Source organism: Nicotiana sylvestris, chromosome 3 (assembly GCF_000393655.2).
Source record: "Nicotiana sylvestris chromosome 3, ASM39365v2, whole genome shotgun sequence".
NCBI classification, from domain to species: Eukaryota; Viridiplantae; Streptophyta; class Magnoliopsida; order Solanales; family Solanaceae; genus Nicotiana; species Nicotiana sylvestris.
The window spans coordinates 101,172,394-101,189,087 of record NC_091059.1 but is presented as its reverse complement, the minus strand read 5'-3'; the positions used below and the strand labels follow the sequence as shown (position 1 = coordinate 101,189,087).

The window sequence follows — 16,694 nt, the reverse complement described above, 5'->3', positions numbered from 1 at the left end:
TATAGAATAGTGATATCATAATCCTTAAGCAGCTCTAACCACCTCTGTTGACACAAGTTAAGATCCTTCTTCTTGAACAGATGCTGCAAGATCCTATGATCAGTGTAGATCTCACAAGGGACACCGTACAAATAGTGTCGCCAAATCTTCAAGGCATGAACAAGAGTTTCTAACTCAAGGTCGTGGATAAGATAGTTCTTCTTATGCACCTTCAACTGTTTGGACGCATAGGCAATCACCCTATGGTCCTGCATCAATACCACACCGAGACTAACCCATGACGCATCACAATATACAGTATAAGACCCCAAAATGAAGGCAATACCAATACTGGGACCGTAGTCAAAGCTATCTTGAGCTTCTAAAAGCTCTCCTCGCACTCCTTCGTCCACTTGAATGAGCACCTTGCTGGGTCAGCCTGGTCATAGGTGTTGCAATAGATGAGAAACCCTCTACAAATCGACGGTAATACCCCACCAAACCCAGAAAAACTCCGCATCTCCATAGCTGAGGACGGTCTGGGCCAACTCTGCACTGCCTCTACCTTCTTCAGATCCACGTTGATCCCATCACTCGATACTATATGACCCAAGAATTCCACTGAGTCTAGCCAAAACTCACACTTCAAAAATTTTGCATACAACTTCTTTTCTCTCAAAGTTTGGAGCACAGTCCTCAAGTACTACTCATAATCCTCCCGAGTCCGGGAATACACTAGAATGTGATCAATGAATACATGATGATAGAGTCAAAATAGGGTCGGAACATACTGTGCATCAAATGCATAAAAGCTGTTGGGGCATTGGTCAGCCCCAATGATATCGTAAGGAACTCGTAGTGGCCATACCGAGTCTTGAAAGCAGTCTTCGAAATATCTGACTCCCGAATCTTCAACTGATGATATCCTGAATGCAAGTCAATCTTGGGGAACACCTTGGCACCCTGTATCTGATCAAAGAGGTCATCAATACGAGGCAATGGATACCTGTTCTTCACTGTAGCTCTGTTCAACTAGCGATAATCAATGCACATACGCATAGAACCATCCTTTTTCATCACAAACAAGATCGGAGCACCCCAAGGTGACACACTGGGTTAGATGAAGCCCTTATCAAGAAACTCCTGTAACTACTGCTCCTTCAACTACTTCAACTCAGGAGGAGCCATATGATATGGAGGAATAGAGATGGGCTAGATGCCCGGCAACAAATCAATGCCAAAATCCTCTATCCGGCGGCATACTCGAAGATCAGCTGGAAATACATCAAGGAAATCCCTCATTACTGGAACTGACTCAACTGTAGGGTATCAATATTGACATCTCTCACATAAGCTAGATACTCGTCACACCCTTTCCCAACTATTCGATGAGCTTTAAGAAATAAAATAACTCTGTTGGGAGTGTAATCTAAGGTACCCCCCACTCTAACCGCGGTAAGACTGTAATAGCTAGTGTTACGGTCTTGGCATGACAATCAAGAATAGCATAATTGGGCGACAACCAGTCCATGCCCAAGATAACATCAAAGTCTACCATGATGAGCAATAATAAATCGGCTCAGGTCTCAAAACCACATAGCACAATCAAACACGATCGATACACACGGTCCACAACAAGAGATTCTTCCACAGGAGTAGACTTATACATGGGAACTGAAAGAATCCCGAAATATGCCCAAGTACAAGGCAAAATAAGATGACACATAAGAATAAGTAGAGCCTGGATCAAATAGAACAGACACATCTCTATGACAGACCGGAACAATACTTGTAATGATAGAGTCGGAGTGCGTGGATGTTGTGGCTGGCTCGAGCTAGGTCTGCTGGACTAACCACTGGAAACACCTTATGTAGGAGGCATACTAGATACTGGCGTTTCATAATAAGGCTCCTAGGGCCTAGGAGTATCCGGAATACCACTGGTGGCTGGAAGAGCTGAATGAATGGGGCGACTCACATAGCCCCTACCATGTCGAACTGCAAGGAGGGCATGAGCACCAGAATAAGAACTAGTCTATCGAGACCTCTTGGCCTCTCTCTCCTCCCTCTCATGAGAAAGCATGCCCTCCACTCTCCTAGAAATACTCACAACTTGCTGATACGAGATATCCATCTCTAACTCCTGCTCTATGCTAGTCCTGATACTAGGATGGAGTCCTTCAATAAACCGATGGACCCTCTCTCGAACTGTGGAAACCAAGGCTGGTGCATGTCGGGCCAAATCACTAAAGCGAACTGCATACTCTGACACAGTCATAACACCTTGGCGCAACTGCTCAAACTCGGCACGCCATGCATCTCTAAGGCTCTGGGGAACATACTCCCTCAAAAACATATCCGGGAACTTAGTCTATGTAAGTGAAGTTGCCTCAGTCGGACTGTCTAACTCATAAGCATGCCACCACTGATTGGCTACTCCTCTAAGCTGGAATATAGTAAAAGAAACTCCACTTGACTCCTCTACACCCATGGTGCTGCAAAGGATATGGTGACACTCCTCCAGAAAATCCTGAGCATCATATGTCGCCAATCCACTAAAGGTAGGAGAGTGGTGCTTCTTGTAACTCTCCAGTCTGAGTTGCTCCGCCGAAGAGGCTGCTGCACTAGCCTCGGGACGGACTGGAGCTACCGGCTGCATCGGTAAAATCTCTAGATCCTAGTTGACTGGAACCCGTGACTCTGGGGTACAGGCGACAGGAGTTTGTGCTCCTCCCCCGGCTTGAGATGTGATAGGAGTAAGTGGAATCAATCCAGCCTGAGCTAAGGTGCTGAACATGGTCAGAAACTGGGCTAGAGTCTCTTGGAGGGCTGGTGCAGTAACAGGTACCTCAGGTGTTTGCCCTCCAACTAGAGCTACTGGGGGCTCCTCTATAGTAGCTCGTGCAGGTGCTCTGGCTGCACCGCGTGGACATCGTCAGCCTCTACCCCGACCCTGCTCTCTAGCAGCTCTAGTAGGGGGCGCGAGTTCCTGGTCATCAGATCCGCCTGTACAAGTTATCGCCATCTATGAGAGAATAGAATACAGAAGTTTGGAATTTTGAAGTCAACAAATCTTCGCACAAAAAGGAATCAAAGAATGTAACTTTCCTAACAGTTCCATAGCCTCCCGAAGATAAGTACATACGTCTCTGTACCGATCCACGAGGCTCTAATAAACCGGCTTGTGACTCACGACACCTATGAACCTAGAGCTCTGATACCAGCTTGTCACGACCTAATCTTTCCTCTGTGAGAGGTCGCAATAGCACCTAGTCTTTACGACTAGGTAAGCCTAACATTTGTGGAATAACAACAAAAATGAAAACATAAATCTAAACCACTAACAGCATAGTAATGAATCAATCGATAGAAATGTTGCTCGGCATATGCAATAACAACTCTAAAGAAAATACATATAGAATTTTCCCAAGACTCGGAACATCATAAGTCACAAGCTTCTAAGAATTCACTAGTTGTTCTATACACCAGTATTTAGAAGTAGCAGAGGAAGAACTACAAAAAAAAAAGTAGAGGGGGACTCCAAGGTCTGCGGACGCAGCAGATGTACCTTGAAGTCTCCGTAACAGCAGCAGGTGCACAACTAATAGCGAGGTTGGAATGATGTACATGGATCTGCACACGAAAACATGTATAAAAGAGTAGCATGAGTACACCATAATGGAACCCAGTAAGTGCCAATCCTAATCGCGGTCGAGTAGTAACAAGGTCAGGTCATGCCCACTGGTAAATAATAAATAAGGTAGAAATATATAGTATAATATTAGACTAGAATCTAACGAAAGGAAAAACAGCAAATAGTAGTACAACACACAGGTTAAACATGGGGGAAACTCCCGAGATACTGTCTCCTAGTCCCAAAATAAATATGCAAGAGAACTCCCGAGATACCGCCTCGTAGTCTCAAAAGTAAACAAGCAGGGCGATCTCCAGAGATACCGTCCCGTAGTCCCAAAGTAAATACGCAGCTCAAACAAAAATGAAGATAACAGCTACAACAAGAAAATCTATAATTTAAACTAAGTACGAGTCAAGAAAAGAAGCATGTATCCACTAAACATGCTGCAAAGAGCATAGATAAGCAGTTAAGATATGTGGACATGCTATTATAGGCTAACAGGATAACTACACATGCTTGTATACTCAAATAAGATGAAAGCATGTTATTACAAAGTAAAAATTAAGGTTTTCAACAAATAGCCTGTGGGCGCACTCGTCATCACGTACACGATGCTCACATAGCATAACAACACCAAATCCTAAGGGGATTTCCCCCACACAAGGTTAGGCAAGCCACTACCTCGAACCAAGCTCAAATCAATCTGTAACAATGTTTTCCCACGAATATCCGACTCCGGATGGCCCAAATCTAGCCAAAAGAAATTATATATCATAAATACAACTATAATAGACTAATCTAATTAATGAAATTAAGATTAAACAAGAAATTTGAAAATCGCCCTAAAACGCCTCCCCAGGCCTACATCTCGGAATTGGATAAAAGCCATAGAATACGAACACCCATTCACTCACGAGTCCAACCATATAAGAATTTCGCTAATCTGACCTCTAATCGCCTTTCAAAACTCAAAAACGTAGTCAAAGAAGTTTCCACCATTTTACCCCAATTTCCCACTCAAATCCCTAATTAAAGGGAGGAATCAACTATAGATTAATGAGATATAACCATAAAAGAGATACAAATTGTTACCCACAAGCTTCCTCTGAAAACCCCTCAAAATTTCGCCTCAATCCAAGCTCTCTAGGTCCAAGAATGGAGAATAAAATCAAACCCTCGAACTTAGTCCTTTTCTGCCCAGTGATTTTGCATCTGCAGGCCTAGAATCGCACCTGCGACACTGCACCTACGGAAATTCCATCATAGGTGTGGGCTTAACATAAATCCTCTGGGTATGTATCTGCGATAAGGTGGCCGCACCTGCGAGTGCGAACCTGTGGATAGTGGTCCACTTCTGCGGTCTTCATTCGCACCTGCGGTTCCTCTAGCGCATCCGCGGGCATCGCATATGAGGCATTTCCCTTGCACTTGAGACCCCTGGAAACTCCTCCAATTTTTGCTTCTACACCTGACCTCATACACATGCGGTATCCCCACCGCAGGTGTGAAAACACCAGAAGCCGGAAGGCTTCAGCAATGAACACAAGTCTAATTTCGATATGTTAAGCATCCAAAACTCACCCGAGGCTCCCGGGACCTCAACCAAACATTCCAACAAGTCCTAATACACCATACAAATTTAGTCGAGCCCTCAAATTAAATCAAACAATGCTAAAAACACGAATCACCCTCTAATCCGAACTTAATGAACTTGAAACTTTAAATATCTACAACTGATACCGAACCCTATCAAACCACGTCTGATTGACCTCAAATTTTTTACACAAGTCATATTTAACATTACAAACCTACTCCAACCTTCGAAATTAGAATCCGACTCCGATATCAAAATGTCCACTACGGGTTAAAATCTTCAAAAAATCAACCTTTGTCATTTCAAGCCTAAATCAACTACAGACCTTTAAAACATAATTCGGACACGCCTCTAAGTCCAAAATAGCCGAACAGAGCTAACAGAACCGACGAAACTACATTCTGGAGTCGTCTTCACACAGCTTCGACTACAGTCAAAATCCTTAGAATTAAGCTTCAGTTTAAGGACTAAGTGTTCCAAAACCAAAAACAAAACCTCCCAGCAAATCACGTAAGCATAAGAAGACGTGGGGAAAGTAGCAAATAGGGATCGGGGCCATAACTCTCAAAACGACTGGTCGGGTCGTTACACTAAGTCTACTTCTATGTTTGAATAAAAAAGCTAGTTAAGTGCCATTTTAACCTTTTCAATTTCAATATTTAAAATTCTCATACCATCACCCACAATGAAATGGTAAATATGAAAATTACATATAATATGAAAAATATTACTAAATACAGGATTTAGCGTAGTGGTAAGCAAGCCTTAGCATTTGTGTTACTAATAGCCTTATCCATTGAAACTGACATTATTTTATCACTAATGCAAAAATATCTGCAAACATCCGTAACTGTGCTAGTAATAAACCGCTCTGTGTGACATGAATTAATTCTTCTATAATCAATAATGCACTTTTGCATTATCCAATCCTCATCAATCCAATGACTGGTAACAGTAAGGTAATCACAATCGTTGGCTCTTCTACTAATATTAGTTGTAATAGCAACACGACAATTTATATGAGTAAATAAATAGCGCAAATATTGTTCATATTCATGTTTATATTGATAAATATCGCTCTTTACGGTTGTGCGAGGAAACCCTTTATAAGTAGGATTAAAAAAAATTCTAATATAATGCACAAAGTTAGGGTCAGAAGGAAAACTATAGGGTAAGCACATAACAATTACCATTTTTGCCAATTCTTCCCGATCTTTTTTTGGATTATAATATAAAATACCACTGGTAACATTGTTAATTCAATGTTGAAATTGATTTGAACCGGTACTAGGGTCAGCCTGACTAGGAGTAGATTCACTTTTCCCCTCGGCCAAAGCTTTCAAACGAAGATATCTGACTCTATCTTGAGGGTGATTTTTTATGTGTCTAGCCAAAGTTTTGTGATGACCGATAGGTCATCTTATGTTTTAAAACCTAATTCCGTGTTTCAAATCTTTAAATACCTCTTTTTAGTCCTCCTCAATTGGCATGCATAGTCCGGGTGTGTTTCCGGAAAGCTTTTATGTTAAAAACTAAGAAAATATGAAATGTTTGCATTAAAATTCCATTTGAGTTGACTTCGGTCAACGTTTTGAACAAACGGACCCAGATTCGTGTGTTGATCATCCTGATGGGTCCCTATCGTCATTTGGGACTTGGGTATATGTCCGAAATTGAATTCGGAAGTCCCTAGCCTGAGTTATCGAACTTTGTTGAAATTTGAAAGCTAAAGGTTTAATGAATTTGAAATGTTTGACCAATGGTTGACATTTTAGATATCGGGTCCGTATTTTGGTTTTGGAACCCGGCATAGGTCCAATACCATATTTATGAGTTTTTTGTCGAATTTGGTGAGAAAAGGAGTTGGTTTTACATGACTCAGACGTTCAGTTGAGAAAATAGAAGTTTCAAAGTTTTTTTGAAAATTTCATTTGATTTGGTGTTCGATGCAGCATTCTAGGTGTTATTTTGGCGATTTGATCTCGTGAGCAAGTTCCTAAAATCTAGAGTTTTCATGGTGGAATTGGGGTTTTTGGGTAGAATTAGGAATTTTTGAAAAATAGGGATTTAGACCTCAAATTGAGGTCAGATTCCAAAACAAATTACATAACCGGCCTCGGGGGTGAATGAGTAATCAGATTTTGGTCTGAATTTTGGGTTTGGACCAAGAGAGCCTAGGTGTTGACTTTTGTTGACTTTTTTAAAAATGACCTAAATTAAATTCTTTGCAATCGTGGGTCATTCCTAAAGCTTAAAATTTGAATCGTTTGGTTGGTAATTTGCTAGATTCTATTGGTTTGGAGGCTTGTTTGAAAGGCAAAGCCCGGGTGAGCTTTGAGTTTGGCCTTTGGAGCAAGGTAAGTATCGTGGTTAACCTTGACTTGAGGGATTAGGACTCGCTTGCCTATTTGCTACGTGTTTAGATGTTGGGTACAATGTGTATGTGAGGTGTCGAGTACCTATGCATTGTTGTCGGGTTATAGCATGCGGGTAGGACTTGTTGTTTGCAATTATTACTTTTCTTGATCATGTTATCCATGCTTAGACTGGTTAATTGTTAAATTTATCGTTCTTATCGTGTTTATGAGCTTTGGTGATAGTTGAGTATTGATTCCGAGTTGAGATTGGTATTGTGGAACCGTTGTTGAAGTAAGGCTTAAACTTGTTGATCCTATCTCCCTGTTATTACTTGTTCATTGTTATGTGGTAAGGGAGAGTGTTAATGTACGAAGGGTGATATCGTGCCATATTGTGAGTGTTAATGCACGAAAGGTGATGTCGTGTCATATTGTGGGTGTTAATGAACGAAGGGTGATGCCGTTCCATGTTATGAGAGTTAATGCACGAAGGGTGATGATATGTCGTTTCTATTTATTCATATTGTGAGTGAGAGTAAAAGCACGAAGGGTGATGCTGTGCTTTATCTTTGTTTCATTATGAGGATGAGAGTAAAATCACGAAGAGTGATGCCGTGCAATTTTTCTTCCTTGTAATTAATTGGTTTTACTGGTTAAAGGCATATTGAGTGTTTGGTTATCATTCTGGTGTATTTCTTATATCTTGTATCCCCTTTTAGCATGTCCCCCTACCGATATTACCTATCTAGCTTTTATTTGTCATTATCTTGTACATATACTATTATTTGTACAGGTTTATTATGTAGGTGTCTTGTCAGCCTCGTCACTTCTTCGTCGAGGTTAGGCTCGACACTTATGAGTACATGGAGTCAGTTGTACTTATACTACACTCTACACAAAATGCTTACGAGTACATAGGGTCAGTTGTGCTTATATTACACTCTACACTTCTTGTGCAGATTTTGGTACAGGCCCTAGCTGATCGTGAGGTTAGCAGTTGGACTTGCTTGTCAGAGACCCAAGGTAGATTTGTTGGCGTCCGCAGACCCTGGAGTCCCTCCTAGTTTCTTTATTTTACTGTTTTCTTTCTTTCAGAATAGTTGTATTTTATTTCAGACTTTGTTTGTAGTAAATCTTAGAAGCTCGTGAATCGTGACTCCAGATCTGGATTGTATCAAATATTATGGGTATTATGTTATTCCACAATTAAGTTTTAGTTTCTATTTAGCCTATTGTTTTTGTTGTATAAATTGACTAAAGTTGGCTTAAGAATCCTCTAACGTTGGCTTGCCTAGCAAGTGAAATATTAGCCGTCATCACGGTCCCGAAGGTGGGAATTCCCGGTCGTGACAAGTTGTTATCAGAGTACTAGGTTTCCTAGGTCTCACAATTCACGAGCAGGCTTAGTAGAGTCTGAAGGATCGGTACGGAGTCGTCTGTACTTTTTTCTAGAGGCTATGAAGTTTAGGAACAAATTTCACTTCTATTCTTCTTTTTCATGCGATTTTGTTTCTCTCATTGCTAATTGAACTCTTCTACTTTTGTTCTCTCGCAGATGGCGAGAACTCGTACTACATCTTCAGCTGACTAGCAGCCAGAGCCCTAAGTGGTAGCTCTTACGGGGGGCAGAGGTCGAGGACGAGTTCGTGCCAGAGGCCGAGGCAAGGGCAGAGCTCAGCCTAGAGCTCGAGTAGCAGCACCATCAGCTGAGCCTCAGCTGGAGTTTGATGATGAGATTCTAGCCCATACTGTGCTTATTGGACTAGCACAGGTTCCGGAGGGGTTCATCGCCACCCCAGTGCTTCAGGATGCTTTGGTCAGTTTAGTAGGCCTTATGGTGAGTGTGGCCCAGGCCGGTACATTCCCTATGGCACCAGCCATTTCTCAGGCTGGGGAGGAGCACAAACTCCCGCTACTCACACTCCGGAGCATATGGCTCCCCAGTATCAGACTCCAGCAGCCCAGCCAATTGGAGTAGTTCAGCCAGTTGTTGGGCTGGTGATAGACCAGCTATGTCTTTTGAGAGCTTATTGAGATTGGACAAGTTTACCAAGCTCTTTCTAGTTCACTTTAGTGGTACACCTTCTGAGGACCCACAAGATTATCTTGACCTCTGCTACAAGGTGCTGCAGAACATGGGGATAGTTGAGACCAATGGGGTCGATTTTGCAGTGTTTCAGAGGATATGTTCCGCCAAGAGATAGTGGAAGGATTTTGTGTTGATTAGACCACCTGGGTTGCCTTCTCTTACTTGGGACCAGTTCTCTCAGATATTTCTTAAGAAGTTCCTTCCTGTCACACTGAGAGAGGATTATCGCAGGCAGTTCGAGCATCTCCAGCAGGGTAGTATGTCCGTTACTCAGTGTGAGACCCGTTTTGTGGATCTGGCCCGTTATGCTATTCTTCTGCTTCCTACTGAGAGAAAGAGGGTGAGGAGGTTTATTGAGGGACTTGCTGAGCTTATCAAGTTGCAGATGGCCAAGGAGACCGGGAGTGGGATTTCTTCTCAAACAGTTGCCAATGTCGCTAGGTGAGTCGAGATGGTTTTAGCACAAGAGAGTGGTCAGGGGTCTGACAAGAGTCCTCATCATTCCGGTGGATTCAGTGGTGCCTCATCTGAAGGCAAGGGTACTTTTGGTAGAGGCCATCCTCCTAAGCCAATTCATTCAGCACTCAAAGCATCACATGGTGCTTCAGGTGGTCGTGGCCCTCATATGCATTATTCCGACCAGCTAGCCTACAATGCACCATCAGCTTCTATTAGTGCACCCCCAATCCAGAGCTTTCAGGGTGGTTACTCAGGTCAACGGGGTCAGTTTCAGGGTCAGCAGTCACAACAGCCAAGGTTTTGTTACATTTGTGGTGATCCGAGGCACATTTCTAGTTTTTGCCCTCGTGGATTGAGTAGCTCATAGCATCAGGGTTCTCGTGCCATGGTCCCAGCACCGGGTGCTTCACCTCTTGCCCAGCCAGCTAGAGGTAGGGGTCAGACAGCTAGAGGTAGAGGTCAGGCCGCTAGAGGTCAGGCCGCTAGAGGTGGAGGCCAGCTAGCTAGGGCCCGACCTAGAGATATAGTTCAGAGTGGTGGATCCCAGCCCCGATGCTATGCTTTTCCAGCTAGGCCTGAGGTTGAGTCATTTGACGCTATAATCACAGGTACTATTTCAGTTTGCAGTAGAGATGCTTTAGTTCTATTTGATCTAGTTTCTATTTATTCTTACGTGTCATCCTATTTTGCTTCATATTTGGTTGTACCTCGTGATTCTTTGAGTGCTCCTGTGTATGTGTCCACACCTGTGGGAGATGATATCATTGTATATCATATTTATCGTTCGTGTGTGGTTACTATTGGGAGTCTTGAGACTAGTAAAGATCTTCTACTCCTCGGTATGGTAGATTTTGACGTTATCTTGGGTATGGATTGACTGTCACCTTATAATGCTATATTGGATTATCATGCCAAGATGTTGACCTTAGCCTTGTCGGGGTTGCCTCGATTAGAGTGGAGAGAGACTCTTGGCCATTCTACAAGTAGGGTTGTATCTTACATGAAGGCTCAGTGTATGGTCGACAAAGGGTGTCTAACTTATCTGGCTTATGTCCGTTATTCTAGTACAGAGGTTCCTTCCATGGATTCAGTACCAGTTGTCCGTGAGTTTCCATAGGTGTTTCTTGCAAACCTGTTAGGGATGCCACCCGACAGAGATATTATCTTCTGCATTGATTTGGCTCCGAGCACTCAGCCCATAGCAGTTGCAAGATTTGCTTAACAAGGGCTTTATTGGACCTAGTATCTCGCCCTGGGGTGCGCCCGTGTTGTTTGTGAAGAAGAAAGATAGATCAATGAGGATGTGCATAGATTACTGGTAATTGAATAGAGTCACTATCAAGAACAAGTATCCATTTCCGAGGATTGATGGCTTATTTGATCAGCTTCAGAGTGCCAAGGTCGAAGATTGATTTGAGTTCTGGCTACCATTAGTTGAGGATTAGGGCATCCGATGTCTCTAAGACAGCTTTTTGGACTCGATATGGGCATTATAAGTTTTTAGTAATGCCATTTGGGCTGACAAATGCCCTAGCAGCATTTATGGATTTGATAAACCGAGTGTTCAAGCCCTATCTAGATTCCTTTATGATTATGTTTATTGATGACATCTTGATCTACTCCCGCAGCCGAGAGGAGCACGAGCAGCATCTTCAGATCGTACTTCAGACTCTGAAAGATAGCCAATTATATGCTAAGTTTTCAAAATGCGAGTTTTGGTTGGACTCAGTCACTTTCTTTTGGCACTTTATATCAGCAGAAGTATTCAGGTGGATCCTAAGAAGATTGAGGCAGTGTAGAACTGGCCTAGACCCACTTCAGCCACAGAGATCTGGAGTTTCTTGGGTTTGGCAGGTTATTACCATCGATTTGTGGAATGGTTCTCATCTATAGCAACCCCGTTGACTAGGTTGACCCAGAAGGGTTCCCCATTCAGATGGTCAGATAAGTGTGAGGCGAGCTTTCAGAAGCTCAAGACTACTTTGACTACGACGCCAGTAGTGGTGTTACCCATAGGTTCAGGATCTTATACGGTATATTGTGATGTATCTCGTATTGGACTTGGTGCAGTATTGATGAAGGATGGCAAGGTAATTGCATATACTTCACGGTAGTTGAAGGTTCACGAGAAGAATTAGCTTATTCATGACTTAGAGCTGGCAGCCATTGTCCATGCGCTAAAGATTTGGAGGCACTATCTTTACGGCGTCTCGTGTGATGTATTTATGGATCATTGGAGCTTGCAATATTTGTTCAAACAAAAGGAGCTCAATTTGAGGCAGAGGAGGTGGTTGGAGCTATTGAAAGACTAAGATATCACCATCTTGTATCATCCCGGGAAGGCCACTGTGGTGGCCGATGCTTTAAGTAGAAAGTCAGTGATTATGGGCAGCCTTGCATACATTCCAGTTGGTGAGAGACCGCTTACATTAGATGTTTAGGCTTTGGCCAATCAGTTCGTGAGGTTGGATGTTTCTGAGCCTAGTCATATTTTAGCTTGCACAGTCACTCGGTCTTCATTGTTTGAGCGCATCAGGGAGCGGCAGTATGATGAATCTCATTTGCTTGTCCTTAGGGACATGGTGCGGCACGGTGATGCCAAGAAGATTACTGTTGGAGATGATCGAGTTTTGAGAATACAGGGTTATGTTTGTGTGCCTAATGTGGATGGACTTCGTGAGTTGATTCTTGAAGAGGCCCACAATTCACGATATTTTATCCATTCGAGCACCGCCAAGATGTATCAGGATTTGCGGCAGCATTATTGGTGGAGGAGGATGAAGAAATATATAATTGCATATGCAGCTCGATGTCTAAATTGTCAGCAGGTAAAGTATGAGCATCAGAGACCTGGTAGTTTGCTTCAAAAGTTATAGATTCTCGAGTGGAAGTGGGAGCATATCACTATGGATTTTATTGATGGACTTCCACGGACTCAGAGGAAGTTCGATGCAGTTTGGGTCATTGTGGACAGGCTGACCAAGTCAGCGCATTTCATCCTAGTAGCTGTTACCTATTCTTTGGAGCGGTGGGCTGAGATTTACATCCGTGAGATCGTTCGTCTTCATGATGTGCCTGTGTCTATCATTTCTGATTGAGGTATGCAGTTTACCTTGCCCTTTAGGAGGGTAGTACAACGTGAGTTGGCCACGCAAGTTGAGTTGAGCATAACATTTCATCCTCAGATGAACGGACAGTCTGAGCGCACTATTCAAATATTGGAGGATATGCTCTGTGCTTGTGTTATAGACTTCGGAGTTTCTTGGGATCCATTCTTTCTACTTGCGGAGTTTGCCTATAATAACAGCTATCAGTCGAGCATTCAGATGGCTCCCTATGAGGCATTATACAATAGGCGGTGCCGATTGCTGGTTGGATGGTTCGAGCCAGGGGAGGCTCGGTTGTTGGGTACGGATGCTATAGATAAGGTCAAGGTTATCCAGGATCGACTTTGCATAGCTCAGTCCAGGCAGAAGAGCTATGCCGACCGTAGAGTTCGTGATGTTGCATTTATCATCGTAGAGAGAGTATTGCTCCGAGTATCACCCATCAAGGGTGTGATGAGGTTCGGAAAGAAGGGAAAGTTGAGCCCTAGGTATATCGGACATTTTGAAATTCTTCAGAGAGTGGGTGAGGTGGCTTACAAGCTCACATTTCCACCAAGTTTATCAGCGGTTCATCCGGTCTTCCAAGTGTCCATGCTCCGGAAGTATCACGGCGATCCATCCCATATGTTAGATTTCAGCTTTGTCCAGTTGGACAAGGATTTGACTTATGAGGAGGAGCCGGTGGCTATTCTAGCCTGACAGGTTTGTTAGTTGAGGTAGAAGAGTTATCCTTCAGTCTGAGTGCAGTGGAGAGGTTAGCCCATCGAGGCAGCTACTTGGGAGTCCGAGTCAGACATGCGAAGTAGATATCCCCACCTTTTTACTAGTCTAGGTACTTTTCTATGTCCGTTTGAGGATGAACGGTTGTTTTAGAGGTAGAGAATGTGATGACTTGATAGTTCATCTTATGTTTTAAAATCTAATTCTGTCTTTGAACCCTTAAAAACCTCATTTTAGTCCTTCTCGATTTGCGCGCACAATCCCAGCGTGTTTCCAGAAAGCTTTTATGTTAAAAAATAAGAAAATATGAAATTTTTTGCCTTAAAATTCATTTGAGTTAACTTCTGTCAATGTTTTGAGCGAACAAATCTGAATTCGTGTTTTGATGGTCCTGGTGGGTCCGTATCGTGATTTGGGACTTAGGCTTATGCCCGGAATCGTATTCGGAAGTCCCTAGCCCGAGTTATTGGACTTTGTTGAAATTTAAAAGTTAAAGGCTGAATGAATTTGAAATATTTGACCAATGGTTGACTTTTTGTATATCGGGTCCGTATTTTAATTTCGGAATACGGTATAGGTCTACTACCATATTTATGAGTTGTCTGTTGAATTTGGTGAGAAATGGAGTTGGTTTGATGTGATTCGGATGTCTGGTTGTGAAAATAGAAGTTTTACAGTTTTCTTAAAAATTTCATTTGATTTGGTGTTTGATTCAGTGTTCTAGGTGTTATTTTGGTCATTTGATCATGCGAGCAAGTTTGTATGATGTTTTTAGACTTGTGTGCACTTTTGTTTTAGAGCCCCGAGGGCTCGGGTGAGTTTTAGATAAGCTACATAGTGAAATTTGGACTTAAAACATTGCTGGTGTGCTTCAGTTTTGTTGCAGGCTTCAGACCTCGCAATTGCAAGGTCAAGATTTGCATTTGTGGTCATTGATGGATTCACATTTGCGATCTACTGATCGCATTTGCGAAGAGTAGCTGGGGAGGCTAAAGTTTGCATTTGAGAACAAATCTTCGCATTTGCGAACAAATCTTCGCATTTGCGAACAAATCTTCGCATTTGCGAAGTGGGGCTGGGCAAGCAGTAATCGCAATTGCGATAGAATGGTCACAATTGCGGATTGTCAGAGTGCGCATTTGAGAACTATTATTTTCATTTGCGAAGAAAGCATAGGTGTGATGACCAAAATGCGACATCTACAACTGACCAAAATGGGACTTAGACGGGATTTTTGGTTCATTCTTCAAATTTTCAAACTTAGAAACCCTAGAGGCGATTTTCCAAAGGATTCTTCTTCCCCAAATCATTGATAAGTGATTCTAAACTAGTTTCTTTCAATCTTTCACTACTTTTCCTAAGATTTCAACCTAAAATCTAGAGTTTTCATGGTGGAAATTGGGGGTTTTGGGTAGAATTAGGGATTTTGAAAAATACGGATGTAGACCTCAAATTGAGGTCGGATTCCAAAACAAATTACATAACCGGTCTCACGGGTGAATGAGTAGTCGGGTTTTGGTCCGAATTTTGGGTTTGGACCAAGCGGGCTCGGGTGTTTACTTTTGTTGACTTTTTCAATAATGACCTAAATTGAATTCTTTGCAATCGTGAATAGTTCCTAAGGCTTAATTTGAATCGTTTGGTTGGTAATTTCTTAGATTCTATTGGTTCAGACGCTTGTTTGAAAGGCAAAGCCGTGGTTGAGCTTTGAGTTTGGCCTTTGGAGCAAGGTAAGTGTCGTGGCTAACCTTGACTTGAGGGATTTGGACTCATTTGTCTATTTGCAACATGTTTAGATGTTGGGTACAACGTATATGTGAGATGACAAGTACCTATGCGTTGTTGTCGGGTTATAACATGCGGGTGTGACTTGTTCTTTGCAATTATTGCCTTCCTTGATCATGTTATCTATGCTTAGACTGGTTAATTGTTAAATTGATTGTTCTTATCGTGTTTATGAGCTTTGGTGATAATTGAGTATTGATTCCGAGTTGAGATTGGTATTGTGGAACCGTTGTTGAAGTAACGCTTATACTTGTTGATCCTATCTCCCTGTTATTACTTGTTCATTGTTATGTGGTAAGAGAGAGTGTTAATGCACGAAGGATGATGTCGTGCCGTATTGTGAGTGTTAATGCACGAAGGGTGATGTCGTGCCATATTGTGAGTGTTAATGCACAAAGGGTGATGTTGTGCCATATATGAAAGTTAATGCACGAAGTGTGATGTCGTGTCATTTCTATTGATTCATACTGTGAGTGAGAGTAAAATCACGAAGGGTGATGCCATGCATTATCATTGTTTCATTGTGAGGATGAGAGTAAAAGCATGAAAGGTGATGTCGTACAATCTTTCTTCCTTGTGCTTAATTGTTTTACTAGTTAAAGGCATATTGAGTGTTTTGATTATCATTCCGTTGCATCTCTCGTATCTTGTATCCCTTTTAGCATGTCCCCCTCCCGATATTACCTGTCTAGCTTTTATTTGTCGCTATCTTGTACATATACTGTTATTTACACAGGTTTATTATGTAGGTGTCTTGTCATAGCCTCGTCACTACTTCGTTGAGGTTAGGCTAGACACTTACAAGTACATGGGGTCGGTTGTACTCATAATACACTATGCACTTCTTGTGAAGATATGTGTGCCGGTCATAGCTGATCGTGAGGTTAGCAGTTGGACTTCCTTGTTGGAGACCCAAGGTAGATCTACTAGTGTCCACAGACCCTGGAGTCCCTTCCTAGTTTCTTTA

The 16,694-nt window shown here is 42.4% G+C and overlaps 1 protein-coding gene across 1 annotated transcript; it reads left to right on the top strand.

Moving 5' to 3' along the window:
* The first annotated feature begins 10,500 nt into the window (after window positions 1–10,500).
* Window positions 10,501–13,213, top strand: LOC138887757 (uncharacterized). Its single transcript, XM_070169537.1, has 4 exons — window positions 10,501–10,723; window positions 11,970–12,205; window positions 12,557–12,943; window positions 12,992–13,213. The coding sequence occupies exons 1-4, from the start codon at window positions 10,501–10,503 to the stop codon at window positions 13,211–13,213; spliced, it is 1,068 nt and encodes a 355-aa protein (XP_070025638.1).
* Window positions 13,214–16,694: the final 3,481 nt, after the last annotated feature.

Coding starts and splice junctions, on each gene's coding strand:
- LOC138887757 (XM_070169537.1), top strand. CDS start 10,501: ATGGTCCCAGCACCGGGTGCTTCACCTCTTGCCCAGCCAGCTAGAGGT. Junction 12,206..12,556: donor TATTGATGAAGGATGGCAAG/GTAATTGCATAT, acceptor TTAGATGTTTAG/GCTTTGGCCAATCAGTTCGT. Junction 12,944..12,991: donor GATGTCTAAATTGTCAGCAG/GTAAAGTATGAG, acceptor CAAAAGTTATAG/ATTCTCGAGTGGAAGTGGGA.